The sequence below is a fragment of the Pelecanus crispus genome, chromosome 2, assembly GCF_030463565.1.
Source record: "Pelecanus crispus isolate bPelCri1 chromosome 2, bPelCri1.pri, whole genome shotgun sequence".
NCBI classification, from domain to species: domain Eukaryota; kingdom Metazoa; phylum Chordata; class Aves; order Pelecaniformes; family Pelecanidae; genus Pelecanus; species Pelecanus crispus.
The window spans coordinates 136745587-136762780 of NC_134644.1; the positions used below are offsets into that span (position 1 = coordinate 136745587).

Consider the following 17194-nt stretch of genomic DNA (forward strand, 5'->3'; position numbering starts at 1 on the left):
AAAAAGTTGTTCTTGATCATGAAAGAAGATCATGTTATGCCAAGAGGATGGATGGCGTTCTTTCATGTTGTTCTTGTGGGTTGTTAAGATGCCAAATCAGTGTTTAATAATCTGCTTGCATCCTTTCGCCTTTGATCATTGGCTTTTATTTAAATTAGAGATGGGCAGAGCTGTGGATCTTTCTACATAAAAGAGTAAGTTGGGTTTTTTTCTGTTTACCTAGTGGTTTTTTTTTGTTGATTGCTTAATAGGAAGTCCATGGCTCTGTCCAGCTCTGGAAAATACATAACTTTGTACATACTTTATTTTTCATTGAATACCTATTCTTGCCTTATTTTATCAAGATAACTTGAAGTAGTTAATTTGCAAGGCAAGAAAAGCCTTGCAACTACCCCAGATCTTTTCAGGAAAAGCTCCCCTGTGTCCATACAATTTTTGACGTTGTTGAAATTATTTGAAGTTTCAATTATACTACTTCATTTCATATGTAGATGATTGAAATTGTAGCTCCGGAATTTTGGTATTCACCATATTACTTGTATTTTATCTTGATTAAAACTCCCCTCTCTCTTTTAAATGGTATCAGGTACATAGTGAAGGGTGGGTTGTCAACAGAGAAGCTTTTCATATCCGAATTAACTGTTTCATCAGACTTGCACAATAGCTGTGTGCTGAAATCTGTTCTAGACTTTGTTGGCTCCTGGGGATTAAGAGCAGCAAGATCTGTTTCAATTAATGCAGTGTGAATGCTGAATGCTCTTCAGCTCTCAGAACTCTTAACCAGGCTCAATAGATAAAGGTTGCATGAAAGCAGGTTTGGGAATTCAAACTCCAGACAGAGAGCTGCCTTGACAAGGCTAGCAGAGTGAATTATTTCTGGAAATTTTGTGTGATATTTTCAGAAATGGTTTTGCCGTCCAGTGTGCAATCGGGCTGAGGATCCATTTGCACGAAACTGCTGGACCTTCCATTTCAGACTGGATGTTTTTAGGCAAGCATAGCTGAATATTTTCTATTTCTTTAAGGCCCTATCTGGATGGAACAGTAAGAGATCTACCTGCAGATTATGAAGAGGAATTAAAGGAGAGAGCACGTGTGCAGCAGATCTCAAGAACTGGAAATTCTAGGTGTGGTATTCAGTGTATTTTTCTGATAATTGCACTACAAAATCATGGTGAAAAGAAAATGTTTATTTAAAATCCATAATATGTTGTCTGAAATGGCTGGTAGTTTTTCCTGCAGCTAGGATATAGTAGAACAAGAAAAACGTGTTTCCATTGAGAACAGCTGTTGAAGCTTGCATGCCAGTTTTCTTTTTGAAACAGTAGATCACTTATTCTCCAACTGAACTTTTAATGATTAGAATAACATGGAATCCTTTTTTGATAGTAATTTTAAAATTCCGTTTTTTCGTCTTGTCTTGGTTTTGCAAGTCCTGAAGTGATCTAAGTGGATGAGGCAGAAGCAGAACACTTGTCAAGACCTTACGTAAACTCTTGACTGGCACCACTCAGTCTGTCAACATTGTTGAAGTGCGCAACTGAGTCTGTTTCTGATAGCTTCAGAAACCGCAGGCAAACGAGAACTGTGAGAAATACCTTTTTGCCAGGCGGTTTCTTCTTTTGCTTGTGATATTTCTTTGGATTTTAGGAAAGCTGTTTTGTCGTAAACATATCACCTAGTGATGTAAGTGTATCTATCATGTTTCACACAGACTGCAAGTAAATTCTTGAGTTTGATCTTTCCATTTTCTTTTTTGTCTTTGCCAGAAATCACGTACAAATTAGTTCTTCAGCTAATGAACAGGCTAAGTCTGCAGCTGAAATGCCGTATACAACAGGCCTTGTTCTTGGTATGTATAAAAACCTAACTAATGACACCGAGTTAGCCTTTCTTTGCATATTTTGTTTTTCTTTGGAAATAATTAAACCCTAGAAAAATTAGCTTTTTCTTTGTGCTAGTTGTCCCCAACACTGGTACATAAATATTATTTACACTGAGAAAATAAAAAAAGAAAAACATGTTCCTTTTCCCCTTTAATGTAACAGGGCTTAATTTTGAAGAGCCTAAGTTTCTTCTTAGAGTTCATTAACAGTTTAAGGCCCAGATACATTCTTAAGCTTTTTACAAAATGAAGTGTAGGAGAAATATTAACACCTGTGTTGTTAAAGACACCGCTTGGTATTGAATTTTAGTTACAGAAATATGGGAAATGGTACTGTTCACAACCTTGTGCAAGAACAAATTATTCCAATCATCTCTTACTGCTTAAAATGTAGCCATAAAGTTTAGCAGGGAACATTATTATTGAGTGTAGTAGAGAAATACTGTTGAAAACATAGCATTCCTAGCTAAATTCAGAAAATTATAAGGCAAAAATAAAAGAACTGTAGTAGTTCTTCAGATGGGAGCCTTTGAAGGCAACCTGAGTTTGAATGCAGGAAAAACTGACTAACCATTGCCAGAAAAATTTCTATTTATTTTTACATTTGAACTTACCTGATTTTCAGTGCTGTATGTGGCAGGTCAATTTTTTGGAACTGTTGAAGGCAGCATTAAAACAGCGGTGTTGTAGTGGTCAGTCTCTCTGATCTGTTCAGTCATCACGTTTGTAGTAACTCGAGTACACAAAGTTGTGAATTTGTATTCCTAGCAGTCCTGGTTAGGAAAATAATATTGTTAACTATGTCGTATAAAGATTAAGTAAATTAAAACTTGAAATTTTTGGAAATGAGAAGTGATTTCAGACTCCCCAAAGATCACAAACCATGAGGTTAGCTTGCACATTTTGGTCACTTTATGGTCCCAGCACAATAATAGAATACAAAAATTCAGTCATGCATCATGGTTTTGTTTGGTGGTGGTGGTTGTTGTTTGGGTGTTTTGTTTGGTTGGTTGTTTTTTTTTTGTTTTAGTTTCTTTGCAACTTCCTTCACTCTATTGTTCAGGAGATCTGCAGTGATTTTGTGTATAGAAGTATGTTAGTGGTCCTTGTGTCTGATAGTCATACTATATAGAAAGTGGTGATGATGGGGGGTTTTTTGTTCTGTTTTTAAAATAATAGAAGAATCCATACTTCTTATGGGGGAACTACCACAGGTTGAAAGTTTTTTGGGTTCCTTAAAATCCATATGAGATGCTATCACTGTTTCCTTTTACATATACATATCTGCCAATGCATTGCTAATTCTTAGTAGTCATGGGAACCATCCTAAAAGTGGAGCAATTTGCTTTGCTCCCTGTAGGTTTGACTCTCTTCAGTTTTAACTTTCATTTTTATCCAGAGCAGCAGCTCATAATTTTGGAGTGCCATAGTTTATCTTCCTTAGCTGAGCATTAGGGAAAAAAAAATAGCAAATTTAAGTAACTTCTTCTAGTTGTTGTTGTATCACATAGCTTTGAAATTTGTAGCTTCCTTACTATACAGAAACAGGCAAACTAGGAAAATAATAATGAAAATTTTAGTAGTTTTGATCGTCATATTACAAACAAACTGCGTATTAAAACTAGCTTTTTTTTTTAAACAGTAAAGATCCAGTGTTCTTATGCACATCCCAGATTGTATATTGTGCTGTGTTTCATGTTTTAAAGTGCCTGAAATGCAATGTTTTTGTCCAGTACCTTTTGTGTATTTTGTGGAGCATTTATGCAAATGTGTGATCATTTCCATTAGGCGGTCAGGACCGAGAACTTCTCCAAAGGAAAAAAGAGAAATACAGGCAAGAACTAATAGAACAGATGGCTGAGCAGCAGCGCAATAAGAGACGGTAATGGAAAGTTACTATATTTTTAAAAGATAATGGCTGAAATTTAAAGGAATTTCATTAATTCAATGTGATAAGAATAATTTTCATAACTAAGGAATTCCAGCTAGCTAGGTAATATTGCATCCAGTTAAACTCATTGGCATGAGAGCTTTAGTTTTTCATAAATTTACCAGCTTTCAATGGAACAAAGGGAAAACCAGATTTTTTTTTAATTTTTAAAAAATGATTTTTAGTTTCTTAAGGGTAAACAAGCTCTAACTGAAGTTATCTCTTTTGGTAGAGGAGTGTCTAATTACTTTGCAAAGTTGAAAATGAGTCTTGTTTGGACTGATGATCTTAGAGGTCCTTTCCAATCTTAATGATTCCTAGTTTTTACTTTCATTAAAAATAATCCAGCCACCAAGCCAGGAAACACGAAATTGCTACTCTACCCTTAATTGGTTTAGTGGTGGACTTGGTAGCATTAGGTTAATGGTTGGACTGGATGATCTTAAAGGTCTTTTCCAACCTAAACGATTCTATGATTCTGTGATTCCAATTTAGGAAAGTAACCTTTCACTTTCAAAGCACTTGACCATCTGGCTTATACAGAATAATAAAATATAAATTTCTTGCTTACCTGTTATTAGCTGCCTGGTGAATGATAGTATGGATACATGAAGCCACACAGTGATATTAGTGAAGGGATAAGGAATTAAAAATAAGTTATTACTGACGGTTTCACTGTGATGAAAAATTGTACACCCTGAACAAGCCTGAGCCCTGAAATTACAATATAGTACTTACTGCTGTACTTTTGAATCATTCATGTCAACATGTCTATTACAAACTTCTTGTTGTGATGTGAATAAAGATCAGTTTTTAAGAAATGTTCTGAAAGGTTGTAGTAAAAAGCAATGCGGTGGTTTGGCCTTTTATGGTAGTTGGATTTTTATTAGGCGAAATAGATGATAGCCAGGTATTCTTGAGAGTTTTGTTTATTTAGAAGTAATACACAGTATCCTTCTTCCCTGACTCCAGAAGAAATCAAGTGGAATCGTGTCTTCTGTTAATCCTGCATTTTCAGAGTTATTTTAACTACAGAGTTGCTTTGAAAGAATGAGTATAGTTGTTACTGCTTTCTGATTTGATCCTATTTGTTTCTTTTTTTTTTTAAAACAAAAACAGTGAGAAGGAACTTGAGCTCTCAGTTGCTGCATCTGGAGCTCGAGACCCAGAAAAGAAGGTAAGGAACTTGGATTTTCTTACACCTATATAGGCCTTTTTCTTTTTTTTTTTTTTTAATTACATGTACACTGTGGTTGCTCAGTCACAAAACTCTGTAGGGCTTTTATAGAATGATAAACGTTATGTTTTTTTCTAATAGGGCATTAGCATAAAAAGAAATTGAAGCCAAGGATGATACGGCTGTTACTCATTACACATGCTTTCAGCTTAAGAGGAAAATATTTTCATGGATGTTATCGATGTTTCTTTTGCTGTGACCAAGTGGAAATTTTGTACAAGCAGTGGGTATAACAGAAAAAATCCTTGGTGCCCACTGGTAGCCTGTACATGCACACATTAGTAACCCTTCTTTGGGGATGTAAAGTATGCTGCAGAAATTTTTGCTCTTTTTCAGTTAAAAATAAAAATCCAGTTGTTTTGCGGCTGAGTTGATCTCATTGTAGCAATTTTTAATTTCAAATGTGTAGTTCTTTTTTAAACTGTCAAATGTAGTGTTCAGGATTTACAAGCATTTTTATAGGATTTTGTAAAAAGCAAGATGTTTAATATTGTGTTGCTTGTAAGACTTAATGCAGAGTTACCATTGTCTTCACTTCCTTCATAAGGTGATCATTGTACTACAAATTTTGATCAGCATATATGAAGGAGTAGATTGTCAGCGCTAGTAACATTAGTAGCAGACTGGTGTCACAGAACTACTGGTATGATTTGTGTGTGTGATTGCTGAGTGCCCGAAGCCATTGCATCTTGGGTGCAGTAGAGATCTGCAGTTGGAGATGTAGGATGGGTAACTTTCTCAAGCAAGAATAAACTGGTTATTAATTTAACTGGTTACCAGTTTAAATTATCAATGGTGCTGTTTTTCTGGGGAGGCTGCAACACAGAAAGAAACTCGTGCCATTGCTGGAGAGTTCAGCAGAGATGAAGGGAGCTCTTAATTTCTAGAAGGTGAAGATGAATGAGTAGCTGTAAGATGCTATCAGTCAGCACGTGAGGCAGGAGACTGAGCATACATGTAAAGCTGAACCAAAATGCTTACTCCTAAATGGGGAGAGAGAACTCTGACAAGTGGTCTGGCTGCATGTTCCTGCCCTCTCTGCCTGAAGTATCTGTGGTGCTTGTTTGATCCCTTTTGCAAACTGATTCAGCTTGGTTAGCTGGCAAAAATCTGAATCTGTTTTTGCTACTTTAGTTGGCTTAGAGAGGTCAGTTGGCTAATCGGGGATTCAGATGGTGAAAGGCAGAGGGACGGAGTGTATAGCTGGGAGGCCAGGCAGGAAAAGAGGAAAAACTGAGCAGAGGATGCAGTCTCTTTTGGCGCTGCAGGCTGTAAGGTCAGTGTAAACAGTTTTGTCTAATCAAAGCTGACTAGGCAGAGGCATGCTGAGCTGAAGCACTCTATATACCATAGGCATCTCAGTCAGAGGCTGAAAAGTGCCTGTTGTAGGAACAAAATTGTATCCAGAGCAAGTCCAGGGCATGTATAATGTTTTAAAACCATTAATTGAGCTGAAACCCTTCAATTAAGTAGAATTGCTACATTCATTAAGCAGCAGTCACTGTTAGCTTTAAATTGCCTCCCGGGGAGGGATTCTAATTAGGTACGCTTCTTGATTAATTACAGGTTGGTTAAATAGTAACGCCTGATCAAGAATCTATGAATGTAGACTTGTATATACTGCTTGTTTAAAAGAAAACAATCCCCAGGATGAACTGAGTACCATAGTGACATCTGAAATTAGCTACCAAGCTGAAATCTGGGGCACTTTGGGCACATCAAACTTGTTAGTGAGAAAGGCTGTTTTAAATGTTCTCCTGATCAAGACACTGGATTTGAAAAGACAAGTTAAAAAAAGTCTGTGGACTGCTTTATAATTTTCAATTGCTGTAGCTCATATCTATTACTCATTTTGCATTCACATCTAGAAATTTGAAGTTAAATGTTATAAACAAGTATTCATGTCTAGTAGATTTTGAGAATTTTAATCTTAATGCTGTAGTTCATGATCGGTGAGTACTAACGGCCTTGTATATACTGTCTTGCAGCTAAGTGATGAGGAGGTAAAGATTTAATATTTTGCTGAAATACTTCCATATTGTAGGGTATATAGTTTGCTGTTAGATATTTAATATTTAGCTGATTGCTGGTATTACTTTCTCTGAATGCATGCTAATTGAAGCACTACAATGTTAGGACCAGTAAATTCGGAAACAAAATCTGTTAGACAATGTATGATTTTTTTCTGCTCTTCTATTATATTGACTAATTTAAACAAATATTAAAATATTTATGCATAGCAGCTGGTATAAGGGCTTTCCGGGTGTGATAGGATAGTTCTAAAACTAACTGTGACTTGCATGCCTTTGCATTACTTGCATGTTGCCTTTGACTTTTTTCTGAGGCTGCCAGTTATCAATAAACATTTGATACTTTAAAAAAAGAAACTCGCAAAATTTTGTAATTGTTGTGGTTGCAAAAGCTAATAAAATCAAAGGAACCCAAAACCTGAAATAACAGTATTGCAAGGAAATGTTTATTGGAAAAAGTCTCAGTGTGTGTTTGTTTTTACTTTTACTATCATGAGCTATTTTAGGGTTTTTTTAGGGGGGGAGGGGTGTATTTTAGGAACTTTTCCTATACATAATATGATAATCCTGTCAGTGTAAGAAACTGGTGGCTGTACTACAGACAACTGTGTAAATACTTCCCCCGCCCTCCCCCGCCCCCCAGGATAATAACTAGAACCATGTACTTCCTGAAACCTGCCATAGAGGCTGGATTTTGTAAATCTGTGATAAACATGCTGGATTTCCTTGTAGTATTAGATTTCCAGTAATTCCTTGGGAGGTAAAAAAAAATGCAATTACTAGAAATTTGAACAGCTGTTTGGGACCCAGTGAAGTGTTTAACACACCCTAAATGGCGTTTCAGAATATCTCCTATTAATAACAAAGTAACTGCTTTTTTTCTCTCTTTTTCTTTTTCTTTTTTTTTTTTTTTTTTCCTTCAGCCAAACAGATTGAAGCAGTTTGGCTTGACAGCAAGAGCTTCTGAAGAGACAGTACCTCCTGAAAAGCCTAGGGTGGCTTTCCAAACTCCGGTGCCTGACCCTTCAGCCTCTCCAGTGAATGAAGACTTTCACAGGGGGCTAGCCAGCACTCTTGGTGAAATAGCAGCACCCAGGTGCTTCACCATCATGTTCATTTTGCATGTTAAATAAGCTTGGTGCTAAGCATGTTATTACTACTCAGGGGATGTTTGTGTAGGATAAGAGTCTTGCTGTAGAAATGATGTCCGTGGCTGTAAAATGGAACCGTGTTGTGGGTGTGCTTGGGCATGTGCTTGGGGCGTGTGCCAGCGGTGTCCATATTGTTAGAAGGCTGGTATGGCATGAGTTTGGCCCCTGTCAATTAAGTGATCTCCCAGGGCTAAGCTCAGGAACGCAGGGTAGGCAAGGACAGCTTCCACTGGACAGTGGTTGAGACTTAAACTGCTTTGGGAGAGAGAAGGAACTTTTAAGTGTGTGGCTAAAGCTGTGCTGTGCCACTTGCCCTTTGACCAGAGACTAATCCTTGGCTTTTTTATTTACTGTTACTGATGTAACCAGTAAGTATCATTAACTGAACCAGTTAAAGAAGGCGTGCTTGTTTTATGTTCTTTAGATCTCTGGAATAGTGTGGGTTCATGTACTACTCCCTAAGGGAACGTTAATTTCCTACTGAGGCTTATTGTATCTTGTTCCTGCATGGCACTAATGAGAGGTCTTGGGCTGAGCTAAATCTAGAGTTTTCCTATAGTGAATTCTCTCTCTCTCTCTTTTTTCCCCCTCCCCCGCCCATTTCCTTCTTTTGATCTCTTTTCAGTTGTACAACAAAACAAAAAATTGTGTTCTTTTTTTTTTTTAAGGCTTGCACCAATCCCACCGCCTCCACCGCCAGTTTTGACAGACAACTACAGAACGCCTTATGATGACGCATATTACTTTTATGGGGTTAGGAATCCTTTGGATCCCAATCTTGCATATTGTAAGTTGATGATTTTAGGTGGATTCGTTGTTAGAGTGATTCAGATGACTACTTTTAATCTAGTTAAATGATGAATAAGGTAGAGTAGAACTAGTAACGGCAATTTAAACCCATTTCTTAGATGTGTATTGAATGCAAAGCTGGCTTTTTTTCAATGCTGGTTTTGAATGAGGTAGTTTTCTCCAACTGCAGAAGGGCCTATGGCTTCCAGAAATCTTGTTCATTGCTTGAACAAGCTCTAGCCTCTGCTACTTAGCCATTACTCCTCCCAGATAATTTTCTTTATAGTTTTGACAATCAAAACATTATTTTCTAAAATTGCTTAAATCATATTATAATTGATTACATGTTTAGGTGGTGTTAGAATTTCAGATATAATTTTAAATACTTTTAAAGGAACTGTATGAAGTAATCAAACTCTTTATTTTAAGAACTTTTTTTTATCTACCCTTTACCTGCTTCATGATGGCTTCACGAGTGAAACAACTATGATGTGTGTGTGGAGGGACTGAATTGTTTGGTGTTTGTTTTTTTCTTTTTTACTTTTTTTGCCTTTTCTTAGAGGAAAAAACAGAAATATATTTAAGAAGTTGTTACCTTCATAGAAAAGTTAAAGGAGGAAAAAACCTTACAATAATAACTCTTTTATTGGTTGACTTGAATGAGATTTTATCCACTGGGGAATTTCAGGAATGCTACAGCTTTAAAAGCAAAAGTTTTTAGACTTCTTTTTTCCCTCCAGTGTAAATTTCTCCCTGTCTTGAAATGTAATAGTTCATGGTTTTTTACCTTTTCTTTGTAATCTGATTTTCAGACCACAGTTTTAACTCACAGAAGTTTTGGGATTTGGGGGGGTTGGTTTGGTGTGGGTTGGACTTTCTGCGTTTTATTTTGGTGTTTTGTTGTTTGTTTTCCCTTGTATCAATATAACCTCTAGGGTAAAATGGCTTACAGTTCAGAGTATTAAAGAAACTAATACTTAAAATTCACATATGAGAATCTTAAAGCTTCTTGTCACAAACTGGAATATTGCTAGTGCTTAAAATTTGAAAGTATGAAAAGTGTTTGAGAGATGCATCTCTTGCTGTCTTGAACACAAGCAGTGGTATGCACAGTGATTTCAAGCCGTGCTGTGGCAGAGTGCTGCAGGTCCTATTTTAGTAAGAGTACAGGTGCCAAATGTGCTGCATTTCTGCAGGAGGCAATGGGGCTCTCCTCACAGTAGAGGACACACTTGGAAAGCCTGAGGACAAGGGTTACATTAAGCGAGTTATTTCTTTTTGTTAGTTCATTGTGGAATATGTTAATGAAGACATTTGTAAATTTTAAAAAGATTTAGTTGAATTTAAGAAATAATTTTGTACCTTGACATTGTATTTCTTGCTTTAGAGGTCGTTAAGGATTAGCTAAATTTGTTATACAAGCTGAGAGTCCTGTCTGTAATTCTGCAGTCACAGAGTTTCAGCAGTGAGTTCTGTTCTTTTAAGTAATGGCAAATGTTTATATCTGAGCATTCAAAATTTAAAATAGTAATTTTTTTACTGTGTAGATGGTACAGGTATGACGGGAATGCAACCCACACCTAATCTGGATCCTCCTTTAGGCCAAGCCCCACTAGAGCAATCTGTGTAAGTATTATCTGTATTCATATACTTTGTTTGTATTTATCTGTATCGATACACTTCATGTTGTGAGTATTTTGCTGATGATGGATATGCCTTTGAAATAAAGTGTGTTAAAGACAACTCTTCAACTTCTAGTTAAGAATTTCTATCTAAACAATAATTCAATTAACTCCTCAAACACTTTCATAAATCCATATAAAAATAGATTATAAACTGCCAGGCTGTGGAAAACAACAGCTCTTAAATATTTCAGGCAGGGATTTTTTTTTTTTCTTTCTTAAAATTGTTTTTTAATTCCCTCCCTCTGGACCCTATGACATTTTCCTTTTATATGTGTGGTTTTCTAATTCAGAAGTAACATTGGACAGAAGAATACAGGAGACAGACAAAGAAGCATAGGAGTATTTTCTGAAGAAAAAACAAAGCCTTCCAAAGAGGCAACATTGTCTTATCAACAAGAATTACAACAGCAGGTACTGAGTGATAAAGGTTCCGCTGCTTTCTTCTTTTACTTTTTAACATATATTGGTTTTAACTGTAGCACTCTTTCAAACATATTTATTTAGTTTGCAAGTAAAAAGCTTTCTTAACTCTCCTTCCCTTCATCACTTCCTTCCTCCCGTTCCTCTGACCCTACTTTAGCTCATTTTAGCTCTTCAAGTGGACAGTAAGCTCTTCAATTTTTTTGTCGGAGGCAGAGAGAGTGTTTAGTCTGACAGCAAACAGATTAGTTCCAGGCATAGAGTTTTGTATAATTATTTTCATAAACATAAGAACCTGCATCTTAAAAGTGATGAGTTGTATTCCTATTGAAAGATTGCTTTTGAGCATTATTGCTATAATTATTAGGAAGACTCTAATTTCAATAAGTTCTTCATGATCATCTGGATACTAATTCAAAAGCTTCCCTAATATTTACTTCCAATGTGTTTGTAGGTGGTGTTTTATCTCTTTTCAGCTTCCTTTTTGATAGACTAGACAAATTTCTTGAGTCTCCTGTCTTCCAGTAGACGTCCTAGTCCCCTACTCATTTTAGTGGCCTTTCACTGCTGCACCTTGTGGGAGTTAATATTTACAAAATGTGTTTGACCATGATAAGACATGTTATTTCAGAAGAGATTTAGCTAGAATCCCGTTCAGTGGCACTAATGTTTTCTTATCTTATTCTTCTTTATGTATATCTTAAGTGGAGGTAAATAATGGCTATAAAAATACTCTAGTTCTAATTATGATTGTGCATAGGGATAAAGGAGAGGCTGCCAAACAAGGTCAAATTAAGAATAAAATAAACATTTAGGAATAGTGTCTGATATTGCACTTACACTTCTCTGAAGGCATTTTCTCACTATAGTCTTAAGAAGTAAATTTTACCTTGCCATATGAGAGGCTGCACAATTTGACATAAAGGTCTAATAAACATAGCACGATACGGTCTTTCAAAGTTATTATGCTGTTTATGGTTGAAAGCGAACAGGAGGTATTCTACTTTTTTTTCCTATAGACAAACCTGACTGACCATTTTTGTAAACAGTCGAAGGGGCTAGATGGGTCTTCGTGTTGACTCATTGTATCTCTTATGAAATTGTCTGACTACTTGATAAAGGGAAATATTTAATGCACAGAAGAAACAAACAAGAAAAATATATTAACATATTTCAGCTACATAAATAGTAGCTAATGTTTTAAAAGCTTTGAATAGAAGATGGACTTTTTTTAACAGCTGTTCTCTTTATAAATGCTACATTAAGTTATTAGGAGACTTAGTTATATAAATTTAACCTGATTTTGAAGAAAAGGAAGAACAAACCATATGAACAGTTCTGTGTTATTTGCATACCTCAACATGTATTACTGCAGAAAACTCTTTCATGAATGGTTATAGAATTGTGTAGCATTCTATTAAAGTATTTATTGTTAGGAGTCTTTCTTTATCTCAAGTCATCTCCAGTCTAAGTTGTGGTTAAACAAAATGTACCAGGTTGAGAGAAGCAAGTGTTGTAGTATTGTAGAATTTTGCCTGTTTAATTTTCAGGCAGTATAAACTTCTGTATCAAAGATCCAAAGATATGGGACTTTTAATCTACTGCAGGTGTCAGGTGTGAACATTTCTGGAACTTGGAAGTCTTATAATGTGTATCCGTATGTTTCTCTGTGATTATGCACAACTGGACGTGCACATTTTGACAATAGTATTCAATGCACTGTCCGCAGCATAGGCAGTGAAATGTTTGTGATTTGCTTGATATAGATGGGTGAAATGGGTAATGATAGCATTCAGCTTGCTCCATTAAGTTTCATTAAAATTATACTTCATGTGATGTTTTTATGCAAGTGACTTTGGTTTGTTTGTTTTTAGATAAGAGAGAGAGAGGAACGCCGCAGACAAGAGAGAGAGGAGAAGGAACGCTACGAAGCCAAGTTAGAAGCAGAAATGAGGAATTACAACCCCTGGGGAAAAGGTGGTGGTGGTGCTCCTCTCAGAGATGCAAAAGGAAATCTGATAAGTATGTTTGCCAAAATTATGGATTGTCTTTTCAAGACTGATGTTTTCTTGCTCTTGTAAAGGCTCTATTCAGATATGTTATTCCTTGTTTTGTAACACTGGTAGCCCTTTATTGACAAATAGACGTACTTGTTTCAAGCAGATGCACTCTAGGAATATTTAAGGAGTAATTATTTTGATTTCTGTAGAATCATTTGAAGAGTACAATTTGAACAAAATGGGAAACACAGGATATGTCAACTATAAGGGAAGACACAATGCAATAGTAAAAGGAGAAGGAGGAAAACAAGCTGTTAGAATCATCTGCAATACAAATGCGCTAAAGTCTGTTATGAAGACTTCTATTTAAACATTTTCCAGGAACAGGTTTTTTTATTGTTCTTCTTTTTTAAAATACTTCTAGGCTTAGAAAGTTCTACTTGTGACATGGAAAATGGAAGCATGTTTGGATAAATATATAAAGCAAACTGGAATATTTAGATTTCCCCAAGTAATATTGCTGGTAAATGGCTATATAAATAGCAGTCAGCAGTAATGTTTTTTAAGGTGTATTTTTTTCCAAGTGCTGTTTTATACAGGATGGGAGTAGTGAGCTATAGAGATAGCTATGATCCGGGCAAGTTGTTCATCCATGACTCCAGTAAAGTAGAGATAGATGTAAGATTAAAACTCAAATTCCTGATCCTGGTTCCTAGTGAACCCTACAGGAATAGTTTGTCTAAAATAAAAATAGTACTCAGTAGAAACAATTAGATTTGTATATTTCAAAATCTTGGCCTGTGCTAGCTCTCTTCATTCTTGCCTTTAGCATCTGAGTGAGTGAGTCTTACAATTTTATAACTATTGATTTCTAATGTGAAACAAACTGATTGTCTTGTTATTGGAATATGATGTTGAATTCTGATTAGATTTTTAAAAATATGTCTCCTGGTAATAAAATATGACAATTTTCAAAGCATGGAACACTTACTGGATAACAGTTTATATGTAAATAATTAGTTTCAGTTTTATGACACCTGAGTGACATATGGCTAAATTCATAGTGTAGTTTGAGGGTAGGGGGTAAAGTTTAAATGCTTTTTAAAGATTGTGTGCCCACATAATAAGTTTAAAAGCTTGTGTTGAAGATCCAAGCTTGTGTTTATCCCCAGAGCAGATAAAGTTAGGCAGTGTGAACACCTCTAGGCATTGCATTTAAGTGTCTGGCTTCTTCTCTAGGCTTCACAGTGGTGTGAGTAGAGTGGGTCAGAGGAAAATGTAGGTGTCTGATATTAGCCTGAGCTCTGCGTATACCTGCTGAGAAGCTTATCTCTGTCCATAAATGAGGAACCAAGAGAAAAAAGTTTCTTAGCCTGTTTTCCTGAATTACACGTGTAAAGTTATTTTACCCTCCATAGTTTAACAGCATGATGGATAATCTATGAGGCAAATGTCGTGAAACATAACATGCTTTCTGCCATGTCTCTTTTTTATGCAGCGTGACTTGTCTTTTTATCCTCTTGGAAATGTCTGTAAATAGCTTTTGAGACTCTGATGTATGCAAAGGCTGCTTTAGAGAGGGATGTAATTTAAAGTTCTTGTAATCTGTGTGCTTAAATGACTACAGTAATTCATAATTATCAGAACCACTATTTTAAAAGATAAGCTGAAAACTGTGTAGTACTGTTTTGCTTTGAAATGAGCCTTCTTGGTATAGTATGGTAACACTTCAAAATCAACTGAAATTAACATCTTTGATCAGGATTTTTATGGTAACTGAGAGGCACCATGTAAATTTTTGGTGAAAATGTTGGATGACATTGTTTTGCTTACAGAAATCTGCACCTGGATTATTACTAAAGACATGAAGACCAAAATACGCTTTAATGGTTCAGTTGTGCTTATCGCCCTTAATAGTAATAAGATAGAGATTCAGCACTTAAAATACCAATACTAAACTCAAAAGTATTTTACAGCTTTAAGGAAATAGAAGAAAGGGTGGTTTCTAAATACATGCTTGTCAACACAGACTTGTCAGTCATTTTTGTCTTTGAGCTCTTTATCTTTCCATTTCATAGCATTTTTGGGCAGGGGAGAGGGGAGGTTTGCTGTGAAGAATCATTCCTGGCAAAAGAAAACCAACAAAATAAATCAGTGAATTCCTGATGACTAGTATTTCACCTATAGCTTCTATATGCTTGTCTTTGCTTAAATTTTTTGTTCCCATAGTTGGTATGTCCAGGAAAAGTGGAGTCTGCTCAAAAATCCCTGTATTTTTGAGAATCTATGGTGAACGTGCCTTTTATGAGAATAAAATATTATAAACAGTTATTTCCCCTTTCCTTTAGCGGACTTGAATATGATGCACAAGCAAAACGAAGATGCATATCATAATCCAGAGGCAAGACTATATGAAGATAAAAGGGCTATTGTATCTGTTGACCTAAGTTTGGCCTCCCCAAGACCTGAGAACACAGAAGCATCTACAAATAAAATAGCAGGTTTTTAAGAATACTGTATTACAGCTCTAATTATTTGTAGGTCTTAGTGATCAAAATTTGCTAGTTTCTTTACTCCTTTCTAGTAGTCCTATGATAGTGTTAGTGCTCTCTACCTGCGAAGTCAGTATCATGCTTCTTTCCCAAACTTCTTCATTGCTGTCACTGTGTGCACTGCAGATGTATTTTCTTATCTGTCTTGTCAGTAATGATAACTAATAACTGTTTTAGCACTGAACAGTCAGGGTCAGTATATTAGTTTTCCAGGTTCAATGTTATCTAATCCAATCTTCATACCTATTTGTTTTACTTTTAAATGACACAGTAAAATACAACTGTATAGTAGGAGAGAAGATGGAAATAAAAGGAGGAGGGGGGTCAGCAGGTGTATGATGTTACAGGTTAAGATGAAAGTGGTACAGTAACTAGGTTAACAAGCTCTAAAAAGTTAGAGGTAAATTGGGTACATATGCAGCCCTGTGCGCTGCCTCCAAGTTTTAGGGATTTTATTTTATTTTCCTATTTAAAAAGTAATGCATCTTGCTCTTCTTATGTTTTGTGAGACATCTAAATATGAGAGCTGTGGTACTCCAGACCTGTCCCTAGTCTGGGATGGGCAAAGGCCAGGATCGGTGGTGGTCTCCTCAAGTCAGCTTAGATGCTGCTTTTCTTTCTGCTGTCTGAACTGTTGCACTTCTATATAAAGAATTACATGGTATTTGGGGCATGGATCTACTTTGCACGATTGCAATTCCATGTCCTGACACTGGCTGTAGAATAAATTTTTTTTGTTCCTTCTCTCCCCCCTCTTGCTCTTTCTCCCTAATACAGTGTATATTTAACCGTTTAGTAAAAAGTGAAACAGGCAAGGCCAATAAAGTAATAATGCAGAATAGCAAAGAGCACCCTGATTAGATCACTTACTTTCGGATCAGGAGGTGGTGCAGATCAGTGATGGGAACTTTACAGGCTTGCATTTGATTAGTCAGGCAGTAAAGTGGCTTTGTGTAGGTTTTGGTGGTTTTGGTTGTTTGTTTTTTGTTTGGTTTGTTTGGTTTTGTGTTTGTTTTTTTGGGGGTTTGTTGGTTTTTGGTTTTTTTTTTTTTTAATACTACCCCATTGAAAGAGGAACTTGCAGGATAGTAGCTGGTACACAGTAAGTTCATTCCTTGATACCTTCCATAGTAACTTGTCCATCTTGTGTCTGTGCCTTTCAAATGGTATATAAACTTTATTCTGCTTTTTTGCATGGAATATATCCATGTGAAGTAAATCCATTCTGAAAGAGCCACATATAAATTTAGTTATATTTTGGAAGGATACAAACAGTGCTTCCATGTAAGGAAAAATAATACTAACTTCAAAGTGTACTCCTTGGTATGCAAGCACATGCTCCTAAAGCTAGGCTGTAGCAGCAAATGTGTGCATTCCTATGGGGATAAGCATATGTGTTATTTCTGCTTTCATCTGACTTGGGTGGTACATCAACATACAGGGAAATGTAAGGGAGGAACGTAAGAACAGCTACAGCTGTGTTCATCTGAGCTCGGTGGAGCTAAGGCTCTTGCA

The 17194-nt window shown here is 36.1% G+C and overlaps 1 protein-coding gene across 1 annotated transcript in view; it reads left to right on the forward strand.

Moving 5' to 3' along the window:
- The window catches only part of CSPP1 (centrosome and spindle pole associated protein 1), a 68033-nt gene that overhangs the window by 21927 nt on the left and 28912 nt on the right, over window positions 1–17194 (forward strand). Inside the window, exons 9-19 of the mRNA XM_075728233.1 lie at window positions 1026–1127; window positions 1770–1852; window positions 3674–3767; window positions 4935–4992; window positions 7041–7055; window positions 8006–8178; window positions 8902–9020; window positions 10570–10648; window positions 10998–11118; window positions 13002–13149; window positions 15476–15628. Coding sequence (XP_075584348.1) covers window positions 1026–1127; window positions 1770–1852; window positions 3674–3767; window positions 4935–4992; window positions 7041–7055; window positions 8006–8178; window positions 8902–9020; window positions 10570–10648; window positions 10998–11118; window positions 13002–13149; window positions 15476–15628 — 1145 coding nt within the window. The remainder of the gene's footprint in view (window positions 1–1025; window positions 1128–1769; window positions 1853–3673; window positions 3768–4934; window positions 4993–7040; window positions 7056–8005; window positions 8179–8901; window positions 9021–10569; window positions 10649–10997; window positions 11119–13001; window positions 13150–15475; window positions 15629–17194) is intronic.